The sequence below is a fragment of the Microtus ochrogaster genome, chromosome 10 (genome assembly GCF_000317375.1).
Source record: "Microtus ochrogaster isolate Prairie Vole_2 chromosome 10, MicOch1.0, whole genome shotgun sequence".
Classification (NCBI taxonomy): Eukaryota; Metazoa; Chordata; class Mammalia; order Rodentia; family Cricetidae; genus Microtus; species Microtus ochrogaster.
This window is the reverse complement of record NC_022016.1, coordinates 51073771-51090935: the sequence shown is the minus strand read 5'-3', so window position 1 is coordinate 51090935 and position 17165 is coordinate 51073771. Positions and strand designations below refer to the sequence as shown.

Genomic DNA, 17165 nt, shown 5'->3' with positions numbered 1-17165 from the left:
CAGCCTGGTCTACAGAGCTAGTTCCAGGACAGGCTCCAAAGCCACAGAGAAACCCTGTCTCGAAAAACCAAAAAAAAAAAAAATCCAAACAAATAAACCAAAAACCATATAGACAATAGGTGGTCAAGAGTTTTTAAAGAAGCAAGCAGTGACATGTCCAGGTCCCCCTCCCCATCCCTTCTGGTACACTGTTATGGACACTCTAGGAAGGGGGAAAAAAGAACTAAGAGCCTATAGCAAGACAAGAGAGAAGTTAATAGAGACCTGGAGGTTAGCAACAAGAACAGAATTGATGCAAAAGGCTTTTCTAGTTCTTCCTAAAATTTTAATTTAGATTTACTGTATGTATGGTACCTGCGTGTGGATGTACAAATGCCGCGGCACAAGAGTGAAGGACAGAAGACAATGTAGAATTGGTTACACTCCCTCTACATTACTCAAATTCTGGGGATGGAGCTGAGATAATGCCTGTGCAGTAATCTGCTGAGCCACCTCTCAGTCCCCTCAAAATCCTTTTCTGAGGTAGAATTAGATTTGGTGGCGTTACTAAGGAAATGTAATGGAAGAGGCCCAGTGACAAGTGTCCCAGAGCAGAGAAGAGCTCACTGAGTATTGGCTATGCAGTAGAAGGGCTAACCTAAGAACAAGCTGACACTTCAAAACAGTCTGTTGCTTCTAAATTAGGGGTTAGGAAAAAGAAGAGAGAGGCAAGAGAGGCTAGAGAACAATTTGGAATATTTTATTTCAAAAGGTGCCATCCACCTTGTTTTTAGAGACAGGGTCTCTCGTTGGCAAGAACTTGCTGGATTAGCAGGCCAGGATTCTTTTGTCTCTACCTCTCCAGTGTTGGCATTATTAAACACTGGCCACCTTTTACATGGATGCTGGTTCTCAAACTCAGGTCCTTGTGATTGAAATGTCTACCAACTGAGCCATTTTCAATTCGCTGTCTGGTCAGGTGAGGCCAGTCTGGTCTCCAAGTTCCAGGATAGGCTCCAAAACTACAGAGAAACCGGATTCCAGAAACTCTATCTCAAAAGAAAACAACAAAACAAATAAAAAGCTCTACCTAGTGCAGCATGTTCCAACTGTGGCATTTTAAAGTGGAATCAACTAAAAAATGCAAACTTTGGTGTATGACTTTATACCAACTGATTCAGAATTTTCATTATGCGCCATATAATTTTTTTTTTTGTTTTTTGTTTTTTTTTTGTTTTTCGAGACAGGGTTTCTCTGTGGCTTTGGAGCCTGTCCTGGAACTAGCTCTGTAGACCAGGCTGGTCTCGAACTCACAGAGATCCGCCTGCCTCTGCCTCCCATATAATTTTAATATATGCCAAAAATGTGGAAGTTAGCTATATCTACCTTCCCTCAATAGGGTTTTTAATCTTGTACTCATTTTCCTATACCAGGCATATTTTCAAGAATTTTCAAGACCAAATATAAACAAACAAATATGTTCCTGTTTTAAAAAAAAATTAAGTATTACTCTGGGAAAGCACATACTTGTTGAAACAGCTGCCTTTTTTCAAAGATAAGGCTTCACTGGATAGCCTCTAGCATGATCCCATCTAACCTTCCCAGTGCTGAGATAATGGGTATCTGCCAACCACAATGCTCAGCTAAGGAGAAAAGGAATTCACATACACCTCATATGGGCTTGTGCCTAAGTGTATATACATTTGCACAATTGTACATGTATGTGCAGGGGAGATCAGGAAAGAGTTCTATATTTCCTAGAGCTGGAGTTAAAAGCAGTCGTGAGAAGCTTGATATGAATGTACGCCTGCCCAAACAGAATTTTTAAAAAAACAGCTCCAGGCACGAGTGGTGTAGAATGATTTTAATACCGGTTGGTACATGCAAGGCAGAGGGAGGTTCCAGGTCAGCTTAAGCTACATAGTGAAAAACCTGACTAAACCTCTCTCCTTTATCTCTAAACAGCCCCAGAACTCCGAGTCAATCACAAATCAGACATCAGTTTTTCAGGCTAGTCTCCAAAGATTTTGCCTGGAAATGAAGGAGATTCAAGACCTCACCTGTTCCTTATAAGGATCTTCTTGACATAAAACGACAAACTAATGTATAAGGTGGATAACAAACCTTAACCTCATTTCCTGAGGCCATGATCAGTAAGGCCAAATACTTCCTCTAAAAAATAAAAAGAAGTATGGACAAGTCATGTCTCCCCTAACTTAGCATTAAAAACAACAATCTAGTAATAGGGCCAAATTGTCCCCATCAGACACAGAGCAACATTATAGACATCTCATTTCTTTATTTGGGGGAATTATTATTTAATCACAACATCTCTCCCCTTTCCCTCCCTCCAAATATCCCCATAAACTTCTTCCCACGCTTTAAAATTCTTGGCCTCTTTTTTTTCACTAGTTGTTTATTAAGGACAATTTTCAGGTTCATTTCCAATGAGTTGAGAACCTATCACATGCCAGGCACCATGGCAGCAGTAATAAGCAAGACCCACCAAATCAGCCTGAAGTAAGCATGTGTTAAATAAGCCAATTTAAGTCAGTTATGATGGCTTGTGGCAATAGTCAAAGCACTTGGGAACCTGGGCTACACATTGAGATTCAGGCTGGTCTAAGCAACAGCAACAAAGATCTATCTAAAAACAAAGCAAATCAAGTATAAAAATAGCCTTGGGTTTTGGTAGCATGCACCTTTAATCCCAGCACTCAGGAGACAGAGGCAGAGCTTAAGGCCAGCCTAGTCTATGGAGTTCCAGGACAGCTAAGGCTACACGAAGAAATCCTGTCTTGAAAAACCAAAATAATAAACAGCCTCTTTGTTTCCAACAGGTCACTCCAGCACATATTTAACACATCGAACGCTCCTAGTCTTGGATTCATGTCACAGGCGTAGGAAGCTTGGGGGTCAATAACAAGTTGTCGACTCTCTAGGAGCTTGCTGTTTAAATAAGTGGATATATTGGGCAAAATGCTCTGCCAACATGGAGCAGTGACGTGGGGATAGGAAGGAGAAGTGATCCCAGAAAGTTACTGAGGACTTTTCACCTTTGGTGGAATGGTTTGGTTTCGAGGATGAATATCCACCCAGACAGTGAATTATTCTTTATTCTTGTCCACATGTGACATGCTAGCCAGTTCAGTCATCATGGGAGTTATTTAAGTTTTGAAGAAAGATGCAGAAGATATGGACTAGAGGAAGTGAAGGGAATGGAGAAGCATAAGAAATAAACGCGAGAACACGTGAGGCCTCAGAGACGGGTGAGAGGAGAGGGACACAAACAGCAGGTTTTTAAAGTGCTGCCCATGGTTTGCAGAGCTCAATGTCATGAAAGAAGCTTGATAAAAATCCCAGCACTCGGGAGGCAGAGGCAAGCGATCTCTGTGAATTCAAGGCCAGCCTGGTCTCGAGTGAGTTCCAGGACAGGCACCAAAGGTACACAGAGAAACCCTGTCTCAAAAAACAAAACAAAACACCAACAACAACAATAAACGCCCTACTTCAGACCTACAATTAGAAAACTTGGGTTGATGTGAGGCACAACAATCTGTGTTGCTGATATCTGGGTAATTATATAAAAAAGGCTTTAGATTTTATATTAAGATGAATGAAAAATTAACTCACAAATTACAGAGTTGGCTCAGCAGATAAGAGCACTGGCTGCTCTTCCAGGGGACCTATATTCAATTCTCAGGTCCCACATAATGGCTCACTTCAGTTCCAGCAGATCTAATGCTCCCTTTGACCTCTACAGGCACTGCATGCACATGATGAAAGGCAAAACACCAATAATAATAATAATAATAACAACAACAACAACAACATTAACCGATTAATTGCTGGATTAAAGTATTCAAGGTAATAGCGTCTAGATGACTTCATATTATTATCTGAGCAAAAATTCCTCAGAGGAATAACTAAAGATCAGAAACCTAGAGCCACACTGAGGTATATAAGCAAAGAGGGAACAGGAAACTGGAAGGACTGTTCAATCAGACATCTCAGCATCTGACCTTGTGCCAGATTCAGGAATTTCTATACTTCTGCTCAGTGAAGGGATGCAAGGGTCCTGGTTAGTGTTTTGTCAGCTTGACACAAGCAGTGTCGTCTGGGAAGAGGAGCCTGTGGACAAGTCTGAGGAGAAACATTTTCTTAATTAAATGACCGAAGCAAGGGTCCAGCCCCTTTAGGAGATGCCATCCCTGGGCAGGTGGTCTTGGGTTGTGTAAAAAGCAAGTGTAGCCACCTTTGGCATTTCTTGATCTAGGCAACAGAAGAATAAAAAATAAAATAAAAAATTCAAAAAATAAGGTAACAACTAGGCATGGTGACACATGCTTACAATTGCAGCAACTAGGTGGGCTGAGGCAGGAGAATTGCCATGAATTCGAGGCCAGAAGAGGCTATACAGCAACATCTTGTTTCAAAAAACCAAAACAAACAACTATTTGCCAATAACTTAGCCAGCTCACCTACATGGAGCTTCTACCACAAAGCAAATGACCTGTTTGGCAGGTTCCATAACAGAAGCCCAAATCTGGAAATGGAACTTCTTCTCGGGGTTCCCAGAAAGAGAATTCTCCCTATTCCTGGAAAGTGGACTTTCATTCAGTTACTGAATCAGATGGTTTTTAGGTTCCCATTCATTAGAAGACACATTAGCATGCTTGCCTATAACCCTTCTCGGGAAATTCCAAATATTTTCCAATCAAAAGGTCAGCAGATCAAGGTTAACCTGAACTACACAAAGAAACCTTCACAGAATCAAGAAGCCTTTTGAAGGTCAGCAACTTTATTACACTGACAGAAATCCATCAGTCTGAGTTCTTGTCACAAAAACACACCATCCAGATTTAGCCACAAATACATGAGGGATATTTAGACATTCATGTTAAAATCAGGCGTGAGCAAGGTGCCCAGTGCATTTGGTACCCAATGATGCAAGCCTGGTGACCTGAGTATGATTCCTTGAACCTACATAAAGGTGGAAGGAGGAAATGGATTCCACAGGTTGTCCTCTGACCTGCAAGTGTGCACTATGATACGTGGGTGCACACAGACACTGATCGAAAGGATTCGTAGACAATAATGAGAAGTATTTTTCTTGTTTCTTTGGTTGTTTTTCTGTTTATTTATTTAATTTTTTTGCTTTATGGTTTTGTTTTTGTTGGGATGACAGATTTCATCCCAATAAGAGCTCTTCTCTCGGCTTCATGAGCCTGGATTAGGTCTCTGCAAACAATGAGAAGCTTTGTGATGAAGAGCTACCACTCTCTATGTGTCCATAATAGTCTAGGAGCTAGCTGAGGATGGTAGCTTATGATGACAATCTCTTGAAAAGCAGAGGCAGGAGAATTACAAGTTTGAGGCTAGCAAGGGATACATACCTACTGAAATGTTACCTGACAATGAAATAGAAGACCCAGGTGCCATCTCTCTAAAACCGGAATAACCTGGAAGGTTGCAAACATCAAGAAGCCCACATAGTTTGAAACAGACTCTCACACTCTTAGCCAGGGTGACCTTGAACTCAGAGAGATCCTCCTACCTAAGGAGGGTCCCCCAGTGCTCGGATGACAACCATAGCCACCACAATTCTTCCTGATTTTAAAAGACTTTCCTGTGCATATGTGGAACTACTTAACCCCTCACTGAAACAGAATTTGTAAAAGTGAGCTTGCTACCTACAACCTATTTTATTTGTGTCCAAGAAACTCACTTTTAGAGGCTTAGACTTTGCTCAGATGTAGTAGTAAAGGCCATGAGCAAACACTCCCACAACAGCCAATGGGTATCCAAGCATTTCCTATACCCTCTGGGATGATTACAATGCCAGACACATTAAGCCTATTATAAACCAAGCCCTCCTCTCTATTAATCAGCTATATCAATCAATCAGCTATTTACTATCACCTAAAGTATCTTAGTGTCATTTTACAGATGTGAAGACAAAGGCACAGAAAAGTGATGTGGGTTAGGTACAGGCTACAGGCATGGTAGCAGAATTAAGTAAGAGTTATCGGAACTCTGCCTTCAGAGTTCAAACACTTGGTTTTTTGTTTTTTGTTTTTGGTTGAGAAGGGTTTTTTGGTGCAGTCTTGGCTGTTCTGTAGACTAGGCCTGCCTCTGCTTCCTGCGTTCTGGAATTAAAGTTATGTGCGGCCACCACCTGGGCAAACACATCTTTTCTAAACAGGCATTTATTCATTGGGTGTTTCTGTTATGTGGGTGTGCCACAGCACACATGTGAGGCTGGAGAACAACAGGTTGTCAGGCTTGGAAGCAGGTATGCATCTTTACAGCCTGCCCAGAGCCCAAGCTCTAAGCTATACTGCCTTTCTGAGGTATGGTCAGTTAACTCCACAAGCACACATTTGATTCCATAATCAAGTAGTTAGACATCAAGCACTCTAAAAGACACACATTCACAGAAAATCATCACTAGCACAACCACTTCTACTCAACTCATGCTCAATGTGACATTGCAAGCCTGAATGTATGTACCAAGGTACTACCTATTAAACTAATTTAAAGCAGAATCTAAAAAGTAAGACCTGAAAAGCAAAGTTAAATAAACAGAACTAGAGAGATGGTTCATCAGTTAAAAGTTCTGGATATTCTTGCCAAGGACCTGGGTTAATTCCCATTCACACCATTCTGAAACTCTAGTACCAAGGGATCCAATACACTCTCCTGGCCTCGGAGGACACCAGGCATGCATGTGATGCATAGGAATATGTTGAGACTGAAGTAACATTTAAACTAAGGTAATTTTTAAAATTTTAAATGTCAAAAAAAGAAAACAAAACAAATTCTGTATATTTTTTTTTTTCTTTTTCGTGGCCCCAGGATGGAGAGCAGAGCTTCTTACATCTACATTTTCTGTCCCTTCACACACAAGAGGCCCAAGATTTTGAGAAAACAAAACAAAGGCTGTAAGTGAAGGCACAGCCAGGTAGATCCCTGAGAGTTTGAGACAGGATTACACGCAGTCACAGAACAGAACAAAGCAGAGGCTAGGTATGGTAATGTATGTATGTATGTAGCTAGGTGCTCTGGAAGAAGCAAGAGGACCAGGAATTTAGGGGCCACCAAAACATCCAAAACGTCTTTTAGTTTTTTACCCCTCTCTGGTCCATCACCCTTGCCACCTGGTAGAAATACTCACAGGCAAGCTGGAGGGTCTTGACTGAAGACTCAGGTTCATATCTTCTTGCCCTCCTTTACTGGAGGTCATCGAGGGGGCTGAGGATGCCTGAGATCCAAATGAATCTTGAGAAAGCTCCTGTAAGAAAAACAAAAAAATCTGTGAGGCCCGTCCCATGGTGACACACACCTTAAATCTCAGTGCTTGGTTGGGAAAGGCAGGCAGATCTGAGTTCCGCACCCTATCTCCAAAACAATAAGTAACAAGAGCAACAGCAACAACGAGAGAGAGGCAGAGAGAGAGAGAGAGAAACAGAGAGAGCGCGAGCGTGCGAGAGAGACCCTAATAGGCCAACCAGACTGGGGCTGGAGAGATGGCTCAGCATTTGTTGCTCTTGTTGAGGACATAGGTTCAGTTCTCAACATCCACACAAAGGCTCACAACTCACAACATTAGGACCTCTATCTAGTTACAGAGGATTCAACACCCTCTCCTGGTCTCTGTGGGAAACAGGCACACACAAGGTACACAGGAAATCATACAGGCAAAACACCCATTCATACACATAAAGAAAATCCTAAAGAAAGAGAACAGGCAAGCTTGCTTTGGGATAGAAGAGCTGTGGTGCTTTCTTACACAGGAGAGTCACGTGTGAAAAGTGCAACTGCCCACACATAATTTCACCTGACAAAAGTTTAAGCTGTGCTTCTTAAGAATGTCAAAGAATGCCTAGCACTAGACAGGCTACAACAGAATTACAGCAAGTTCAAGGTCAGTCTGGGCTACATAGTGAAGAATTGCTCCCCCCAAAAAAAACCCCACCCAAAAAAAAAACTAAAAAAGCCCCCCAACTCATTAATGTCAACAGTGGAATCTGATGGTATTATTGTCTATTTACTGCTACCCAAGGAGAGCCATTTCTTGGGGTTGAAGGCAGAAATATAACTAACTGTAAGTTTAGTATCTTATCAAGCAATGGATTAAGCAATATGGTTTGTTTAAAAACAATAAAAAAATGAGGCTAGAGCCCCTTCTAAAGTAAGAGTACTGACAGATGGTTTCTTTTCTTTCTTTTTTTTGGGGGGGGGGGTTTTCGCTGTAACTTTGTAGCCTGTCCTGGAACTAGTTCTTGTACACCAGGCTGGCCTCGAACTCAACAGAGATCCGCCTGCCTCTGCCTCCCATTCGCTGGTATTAAAGGTGTGAGACACCACCAGCCGGCTCAGATTATTTAAAAAATGTCACCACCACATAAAAATACTTAAAGAGTCAGTCGTTTTTCCTCATGGGGCTCTAAAAAGAATTATTCTCAACTGGGTGATGGTAACTAATCCCAGCACTCAAGAGGCAGAGACAGTGGATCTCTGTGAGCTTGAGGCCAGCCTGGTCAACAAGAGGTAGTTCCAGGACAACAGAGCTACAGAGAAACTCTCTCCTGAAAACCCAAAACAACAACAACAGCAACAGCTCACCCTCCAAAGATTTGTTCTCTAATTCTTAAAATCAAACCACCCTCAAAAATTAAGAATTTCAGAGCTGGGTTTGGTGACACAAATCTCTAACCCCAGCAATAAAGGCAGAGTTAGGTAGATCTAGAGTTCCAGATCAGACTTTGTCTAAAATAAACAAAAAAACCAAACTCTAAACAGAGAATTTCAGAATCCAGAATATTCTGAGCAACAGAACAGAATGGCAGCAAAAACAAACTGTATATAATACAGCTAACTAAGTGATTATTTTGGAAAATGATCAAAGTTTTCCAAATCTAGATGCTTACATTCTTGATATGCTGATAGAGGGTGGGAATCAGACCCACTGCCTTTAATTTCCTGTCTACCGGATTTTCCATTGCTTTATTTTTTCACAGTAAGAACTACAAGTCTTTATGTAGTTCAAAAGGGTATACTTTTATTAGTTCAATCAATCCCGATACACATTTCCCCAGTGTTTAATTGGCTTTTATGCATATGCATATGGAAAGTGCTGTCATGACACCAAGCTATAAGCTGCCTCTGGTTGAGCACAGGTAGGACAAGAGGCCAAGCCACTCACCTGTGGTGGAGGGAAGCGCTGCTGGGAGTAGGCAGTTTGCTGGGACTGCTGAGGCTGGGGCTGAGGATATGCAGCCTGCTGGGAGAGCGTCGAGGATGCTGGCTGCTGAGGTTGCTGCTGCTGGTAGGGAGACTGTGCCTGTGGTTGTTGTGAGTAGGGGGGCTGGCTCTGGGGGTGCTGCTGTGCAGTGGACTGCTGGGAGGGATACGGAGTTGGGGACTGCTGATGTGGAGTCTGGGATGGCTGCTGGGAATACGGAGGCTGAGAGGACTGAAGCTGTGGTTGCTGAGTCTGCGGCTGCTGCTGATATGAAGGCTGCGCATGAGGGGTCTGGGATGGTGGTTGCTGGGAATAAGGTGGCTGTTGCTGCTGGGGATGAGGACTTTGCTGGTTATAGTACGGAGTCTGGCCCTGCTGACCATAACCACTGGGGCCTTGCTGTCCATAAGGTGGAATCTGTAAAAAGAAAAGATACTTTTAGAACTGACTCACCTAGATGAAGAAAGGTGATGAGCAGAGTAGTCAAGTATCACCACATCCAAGGTTCAGGGGTCTTCTAGTCCTCTCTAAACTAAGTCTTAAAAGAATGGCCAAACTTGTTTACACATAAGACTGAATTCACCCACTAAAACTGATCTTATTTAACATTCGGGCAACTCACACGAGCTCAAGAAGAGTTCTTTTCCCCAGTGAGCCTATTCATTTTTTAGTATGGCCTAAGTTATTTTTATGTTAGGAATTTTATTCTAACTACAATGAAGAGGCACTAAACGTCTGGTTCAAACAATTGAAGGAATAATATTTAGTAATCTGAATTGTGTACAAATCACTAAGATACCTTGGCTCTCTTTCATTTAGTTTCATTTTTAAAATATCCAGGGGCTCAGTCACTGTGTTTGCCTACCATGCACGAAGTCCCCAATAATACACAAACCAGGCAGGATGGATGCACCTTATCTCTACTTCCATCCCACTACTGGGGATCAAGAAGCAGGAGAGTTAGAGGCCAGCCTGAAATCTGAGATGACACAAGGAGAGAACTCCACGTCATCCTTTCTCATAGAAAGACAGCAGGGAGTGATGGCTTACATCTTTAGTCTCAGCACTTTGGGAGGCAGAGGCAGGAAGAACAGCCTGATCTACACAGAAAAACTCTGCCTCAAAAAAAAAAAAAAAAAAAAAAAAAAAAGGATAGAAAAAAAAGCTGGGTGGTGGCACAGTCCATTGATCCCAGCACTTATGAGGCAGGCAAATCTGTACAGTCGAGCCTGGTCTACAGAGTGAATTCCAGGACAGTCAGGGCTATATATCCATCTTGAAAAACAAAGCAAAACAACAACAACAACAAAAGAAACGTGTATAAATTTCATTTGAAGACATTGTTTGATTTTTGCTAAAGTTTTGGAAATAATCTCTGACTTCATACAGTCTTTATCTTTTTATAAGTGGTAGAAAATCTGTCAACACAGAAACAAGGAAAAGATGATAGATATTGGGGTAGCAATATGGCTTAGCAGATAAGACACTTGCCACCAAGCCTGATGACCTGAGTTCAATCCCTGGGATTTATTTGAGCAAGTAGTCCTCTGTGTAAGACCTGGCATTTTGCTCTCATGCCCAAGTAAATGATAGTAATATAATTTTTACAAAGGTGACAGTACAGGGACTGTGGATGGAGCTAAGTAGCAGAGTCCTATCTAATAGGCTTGAGGCCTTTGTTTAAAGTCTCAGCATTGAAAACCAAAAGCAACCCCCACCCCAAACAATGGCAAGGAAATCAGATAGACTGACATGAGAGAAGTCTCATCTGTAACAGCACTGTCACATCTTTGCTGGTCATTACAGCTCCTTCTTTCTTCCACACTCTGTCCTTAAACATTCTCTTTTAACTCAGACAGCTTATGTTACAGGCCAGGAGAAAGGTAAAGGCCTCCTCACCAACAAGGCAAATGGCACAAATGGTTTCTACTATAATAGCAATAAATAGATCCTTATTCCATTTAGTCTCCCAAGGGAAGACCAGCCAGGTTAAGAAAAAAAAAAGGTAGATTGGGTACCAATCCCAAAATATATTGAGACAGACAGAAAAACACATGTAGACGATAACCATGCTCAGACCCGAATAATCACACAAAAACTATATTACAACACTGTTTGACCGATAGCTTAGGTGCATTCCTAGCTAGCTCTTACATCTTAAATTAACCCATTTCTATTTATCTGAGTTATCACCATGAGGCTGTCTGTGGCTTACAGGTAATGCTTTGCCATCTTTCTTCTTTGGTGGCTACATGGTGTCATTCTGTTCAGATTTCCCGTCTGGCTTTACTCTGCTAAACCATTGGCCAAAATTCATCAACCAATAAAAGCAATGCATATACAAAAGAATATTCCATATCAGACAGACAGACATAGGATAGTGCGCACTATCTTGTCTACAGTTAGCCTAAGGGCATATTTAGGGGAGGTCTGAAAGCCATTCTAATCCTCACACAGCAATTTTAGACAGCAAAGAAGGTCAAGGTCATCATATACCTGCTGTGCATAAGAGAGGCTGCCCATGGCACTCTGAGCCCGGCCCTGCATGGTCATTGGGTACCGCTGTGGAGTCTGGGACCCATATGGCTGGCCCGGGTACCCATGTCCTTGTTGCGGTCCAGAAGGAGGTCCCTGTTGTTGTGAGTATGGGTTAGTCCCACCATACGGCTGAGGTCTCATCTTTCCCATCTGATCCATTGGACTGGATGGCTACAAAATAAAGAACATTTTCATTAATCTCAAATTTGCATAGCCTCTGGCCAGCATGAACACATAGAGGTCTTTTAAAGTCCACATGCCACATAAGAAACCATTATTATGGAAAGGTAATGGGGCAGATCCAGTAACCCTTAAGGAGTCATTCAACTCTTTTCAGAACTTAGATTTTCATAAATAAAATGATAATACTATGTAAAAGCATTTTAGAAGGTTCAAAAACTGAGATACAGAAGCATCCTAGAAAACTGAAAAAGAGATGGGGTGGAGCTGGGGGAGAACAGATTTCATAGTCTGTTTGTAATGCTACGCATGGCACAAAGTAGTTCAATTTATGGTTTCTTTAAATGAACAACAAAGCTAATAACTGCTGAAAGAACAGTAATGAAGTTGGAGCCTTGTTTATTTCAAGAGAAAATCCATTTCATTTAAAACTGAGAGAATTTGAAAATAAAAAAGGACATATCCTTGTCTTCTCAAAGAACAAGATATAAGGCTCAAGAAATGCTCAGTAGTTAAGGGCATAGAGTTTGGTTCCCAGCATTGCATGGCTCACAACCACCTGTAACTTCAGCTCCAGGGAATTTAAAGACCTCTTCTTGTCTTAGCAAGCACACATCCCAAAGCACACATGCCTGCACGCAACAGGACATATACACACACAAACACGCTGAGGCACAAATAAAAAGAAACCTTTAAATAACAGTAGCAAGCTATAGGTTGAGTGTGGTGGAACATATCTCTAATTCCAGCACTTGGAAGGTAAAGACAACATGATCAGCAGTTCAGTGTCATCCTAAGATGCAAAGTGAGTTTGAGACCAGTCTGAGTTAAAGGGGACCCTGTCCCAAAAAGCCAAAAGGAACAAAGTACAACACTAACAACATAAAGCTCAAAAGTTCAAAGCACAGGCATCAATGTACAAATACAGCTTTATAGTTGGGCATGGTGGCTCACACCAATAATCCTGGCTTGGGAGCCCTCAGCTAGATAAGGAGGAGTTCCAGGACAACTTGAGTTGGTAATGAGATCCTGTTGATTGATAGATAAATAGATAGACAGACAGGAAAGAAAGAAAGAAAGAAAGAAAGAAAGAAAGAAAGAAAGAAAGAAAGAAAGAAAGAAAGAAGAGAAATAAACAAACAAACAAACTTGAAAATTCATGTGACTTTCCAGTCCTTTATGGTGTGACAGGTTCAATCAGCTCATTCACTTTCTGACATAGCTTCATCTTACTGGTGCTACAGAAGACAGTCCTAACAAACTTTCCTCTGCCAGAGATGCCTGTCTGTATCTTCTTGTGATATGAAAAAGGAGAATTCTTCTAAATATCTCTTAAATACACTCAGTTGCAGGATAGGTTCAGAGCCTAAAACAAATCTTGAAACAAAATCTTAAATTGGGAGTAGGGGTAAATTTAAGTATTCTAGGTGTAAATATCATTAACTCTCAAATGAAGGTCAGTAAACATACATCCAATCACTTGGAGAGCTTGTCCAAGAGCACCGGCATCCATTTGTGGTTCAGTAGGTTCAAACAGGAATTAGGATGTGCATATTTGTAACAAGTGCCCTGGTGATCATATTTTTTAAGAAGTACTGCTGTAGGGCTGGAGACACATTCTAGTAGGAGGCTTTAGGTTCAAGTCCCAGTTTGGGGGGGATGGAGTCTAAATGTGGGTGTTTGGGGGTAACTAGAGGTCTAGATCATCCCTGTGGTTCTTTTTAGTTCTATTACTCAATAAATAAATTACTTGATAATTTAAGATGTGCTTCATTTAAACAATTGCTTGCCTCTTCCTTCCTCCATCTCTCTCTCCTGCACTGTGTTTACTATACTAGAGAAAGTACAGCCATAGTGAAGGAATATCCAATTATCAAGAACAAAAAACCCAGAAGCTAGTGGGGGGCTATGGTGGGAAACACCTTAGAAGCTTGAAGCAGGAGCGTCACAGATTCAAAGCCAGGCCAGTCAGAACTACATAGATGTAGCTTTGTTTTGAAAGAAAAACAAAACGAAGCAGAAGCAAAGTTCTCTCAAACTATGGATAAAGTTCAACTAAAAAAGTAACCATGGTGGGAGCACTACTTCCTTCTCAAACTAGAGAATCACAGGAAAACTGCCCCAAATCACTATCCTTCAGTGTTATTCCAGGGCTATCTATTTCCAACTATCTTAACTTCTATATCAGAAGCCTGAATAATGCTTCCAATCAGAATTTTGTCACCTACATGGGTTATTTTGAGGCCATTTAGGACATTCAAGTTTAACAGAAATTGGGCTAGTGAGAAATAGCACAATTTTCCTCAGTATGAATGGCAATAGTGCAGAGACTGGGAGTGAGGGGAAATACTTCAAATGCCACACATTATACCTCACCTCCTTCCAGGTTACATAGGCTGTCTGGCTGAGGTCCTCAATTGAAGACAATAAGAGAGACTAACTAGCATGCTCTGGCTATCTGTCAGTCTAGGCTGCCCAGAACACCAGGAGCAGCTATTACCACAGTGTTACTATGGAGCTTCTACAGCAATGTCTATCAACAACGGCTGCAGATCAGAATTTTCCATGAAGCTTCACAAATGCACAAACCTCAAGATTCCAATTTTGTTGGTGTGGGAGGACTTGAGCGAGCCCCTCCCCACTTCACATCCATGATTAACTGGAAACTACTGATACAGTAAAGCATTGTTCAAAAAAAAAAAATGGACTGTCACCTGTTACTATTACACACTTTTAAAATATGAAACATAACTGGAGAACTGAATTATTTTTCAGCTAGACAGAATGTGCTACATGTAGACCAGGCTAACCTCAAATCAGCAATCTCCTTGCATTAGCATCCAAAATGCTGGGATTAAAGGTGTGGCAGTTATATTTTGTTATTTTTATTGTTGTTTTGTTTTGTTTTGTTGAGATATGGTTTCTCTGTACAGCTCTTACTGTCCTGTAATATCTGTAGACCAAGCTAACCTCGAACTCAAGAGATTCACTTGCTTCTGCTTCCTGAGTATTGGGACTAAAGGTGTGCGCCACCACTGTCCGGGTAGTTTTATTATTTGTATACTTGCTTATTTTTTGCAGTCCTGGGGATTGAACATAAGGCCTGATACATGCTATATCAATATTCTGCCACTGATTCCCCATTTTACTTTTTATTGAGACAAGGTCTTACTATGTTGCCCAGGATAATTTCAAACTTTAAAAAATAGATTTATGGCTGGGCAGTGGTGGCGCACGCCTTTAATCCCGGCACTCGGGAGACAGAGGCAGGTGGATCTCTGTGAGTTTAAGACCAGCCTGGTCTACAAGAGCTAGTTCCAGGACAGGCTTGAAAGCTAGAATAACCCTGTCTCGAAAAACAAAAAAAAATTTATGAATTTTATGTGTATGAGTGTTTTGCTTAAATATCTATCTATGAATTGTGTGTATGCCTGATATACAAGGATCCCAGAAGAGGATGTTGAATTCCTAGGAGCTGGAGTTATGGACAGTTGTGGGCCACAATGTGGATGCTGAGAATCAAACTGCAGCCCTCTGCAAGAACAAGTGTTCTTAACAGCTGAGCCAGCTCTTCAGCCTCTAACCTTGAAAGCCTAATGCTCCTACCTCAGCTTTGTAGTAAATGGAATTAAAGGTTTGTGCTGCTAAGCTTAGTATCTTCACTTATAGTTACTATTATTAACTTTATTGATAAAAATTATTATTTATTAATTACTTCTTTTAAGTAAGGGTCACAAGTATTTTAGGAAGGCAGGCCTCAAACAAGCTATATCAAAAGATGACCCTGGGGGCTGGAGAGATGGCTCAGAGGGTAAGAGCACTGGCTGCTCTTCCAGAGGTCCTGAGTTCAATTCCCAGCAACCACATGGTGGCTCACAGCCATCTGTAATGAGACCTGGTGCGTTCCTTGCCAGCAGTACATTGTATGCTTAATAAATAAATAAATCTTTAAAAAAAAAAAAAAGACCCTGAACTGTTGGTTTTCCTGACCCCATCCAGCTTCTCTAAGTGCTGGAATTAAAGGCATGTGCCACCATGTCTAGGTAATGTGGTGCTTGGGATCGAATCCAGGGCAAAATTTGTTAGACAAGTATCCTACCAACTAAGTTATCTATATAATCATATATAACTAGTGGCTACACTACTACAATGTAGTTTGAGAGTAATGTGTCTATATAATTTACCATTTCCTGCTAAATATGGCTCCAAATTTCCTATAAAACTCCACACAATATTAACATACAGAAAAAGTAAAGAGTGTAGCAATCTGATAGACTTGGGTTCAAATCCTAACTCACTGTCTGGCCTTAAACACTTTAGTTCATTATTTACAATGCACACAGTAAACAACTTCCCACAATCTGCTGTGGGATGCTCATAATCATGCCTATAATCTCAGCACTTGAAAGCTGAAGCAGGAGGATCACCATGAATTTCATACAAACCAAGTCTACAATCTCTAGGCAAGCCTGGGCTACAGAATGAGACAAAAAAAAAAAAAACTTCCCACAGTGCTTAGTTAAATGTTCAATAAATGACAGTTATTATCAATGACGACAAACCATTTCCCCACCCCCAAAACTATATATTCCAAGCTATATGTTCCGCTTCTTGATTCTGCTGTCTTATTCACAATGGCTTCCTCTCACCCCAGTGCTAGCAAGTGAACTTGAGCCTTGGGTGTGCTCTCCTGATGTTCCACTCTCAGAGCTACACTGGCTTCTAATAGCACAACTCAACCTTTCAACATACAACAAGATATCACTTTCAGGGGCTGGAGAGATGGCTCAGAGGTTAAGAGCATTGCCTGCTCTACCAAAGGTCCTGAGTTCAATTCCCAGCAACCACATGGTGGCTCACAGCCATCTGTAATGGGGTCTGGTGGTCTCTCCTGGCCTGCAGGCATACACATAGACAGAATATTGTATACATAATAAATATTTTTAAAAAAAGATGTCACTTTCAGTACAGACGGTAAAAGACATCTTCAATCCCAAAATAGGTTATGACTTTGGGGGCAGAGAGGAAAAATATACTTAAATTAGAAGAAGGGAGATTAGAAAAGGCATGAAGGAAGCCGGGCGATGGTGGCGCACGCCTTTAATCCCAGCACTCGGGAGGCAGAGGCAAGCGGATCTCTGTGAGTTCGAGACCAGCCTAGTCTACAGAGCTAGTGCCAGGACAGGCTCCAAAGCCACAGAGAAACCCTGTCTCGAAAAAC

The 17165-nt window shown here is 41.5% G+C and overlaps 1 protein-coding gene across 2 annotated transcripts in view; it reads right to left on the bottom strand.

Annotated features, from left to right (window-relative positions):
* Arid1a (AT-rich interaction domain 1A) overlaps window positions 1-17165 on the bottom strand; it is an 80478-nt gene that overhangs the window by 34152 nt on the left and 29161 nt on the right. For both annotated transcript variants that reach the window (XM_026782313.1, XM_005353089.3), the window contains exons 2-4: window positions 11723-11935; window positions 9188-9643; window positions 7157-7273 (exon numbers count right to left, since the gene is read on the bottom strand). In XM_026782313.1, the coding sequence (XP_026638114.1) occupies window positions 7157-7273; window positions 9188-9643; window positions 11723-11923 (774 nt within the window). In that variant the 5' untranslated portion in view covers window positions 11924-11935. The remainder of the gene's footprint in view (window positions 1-7156; window positions 7274-9187; window positions 9644-11722; window positions 11936-17165) is intronic.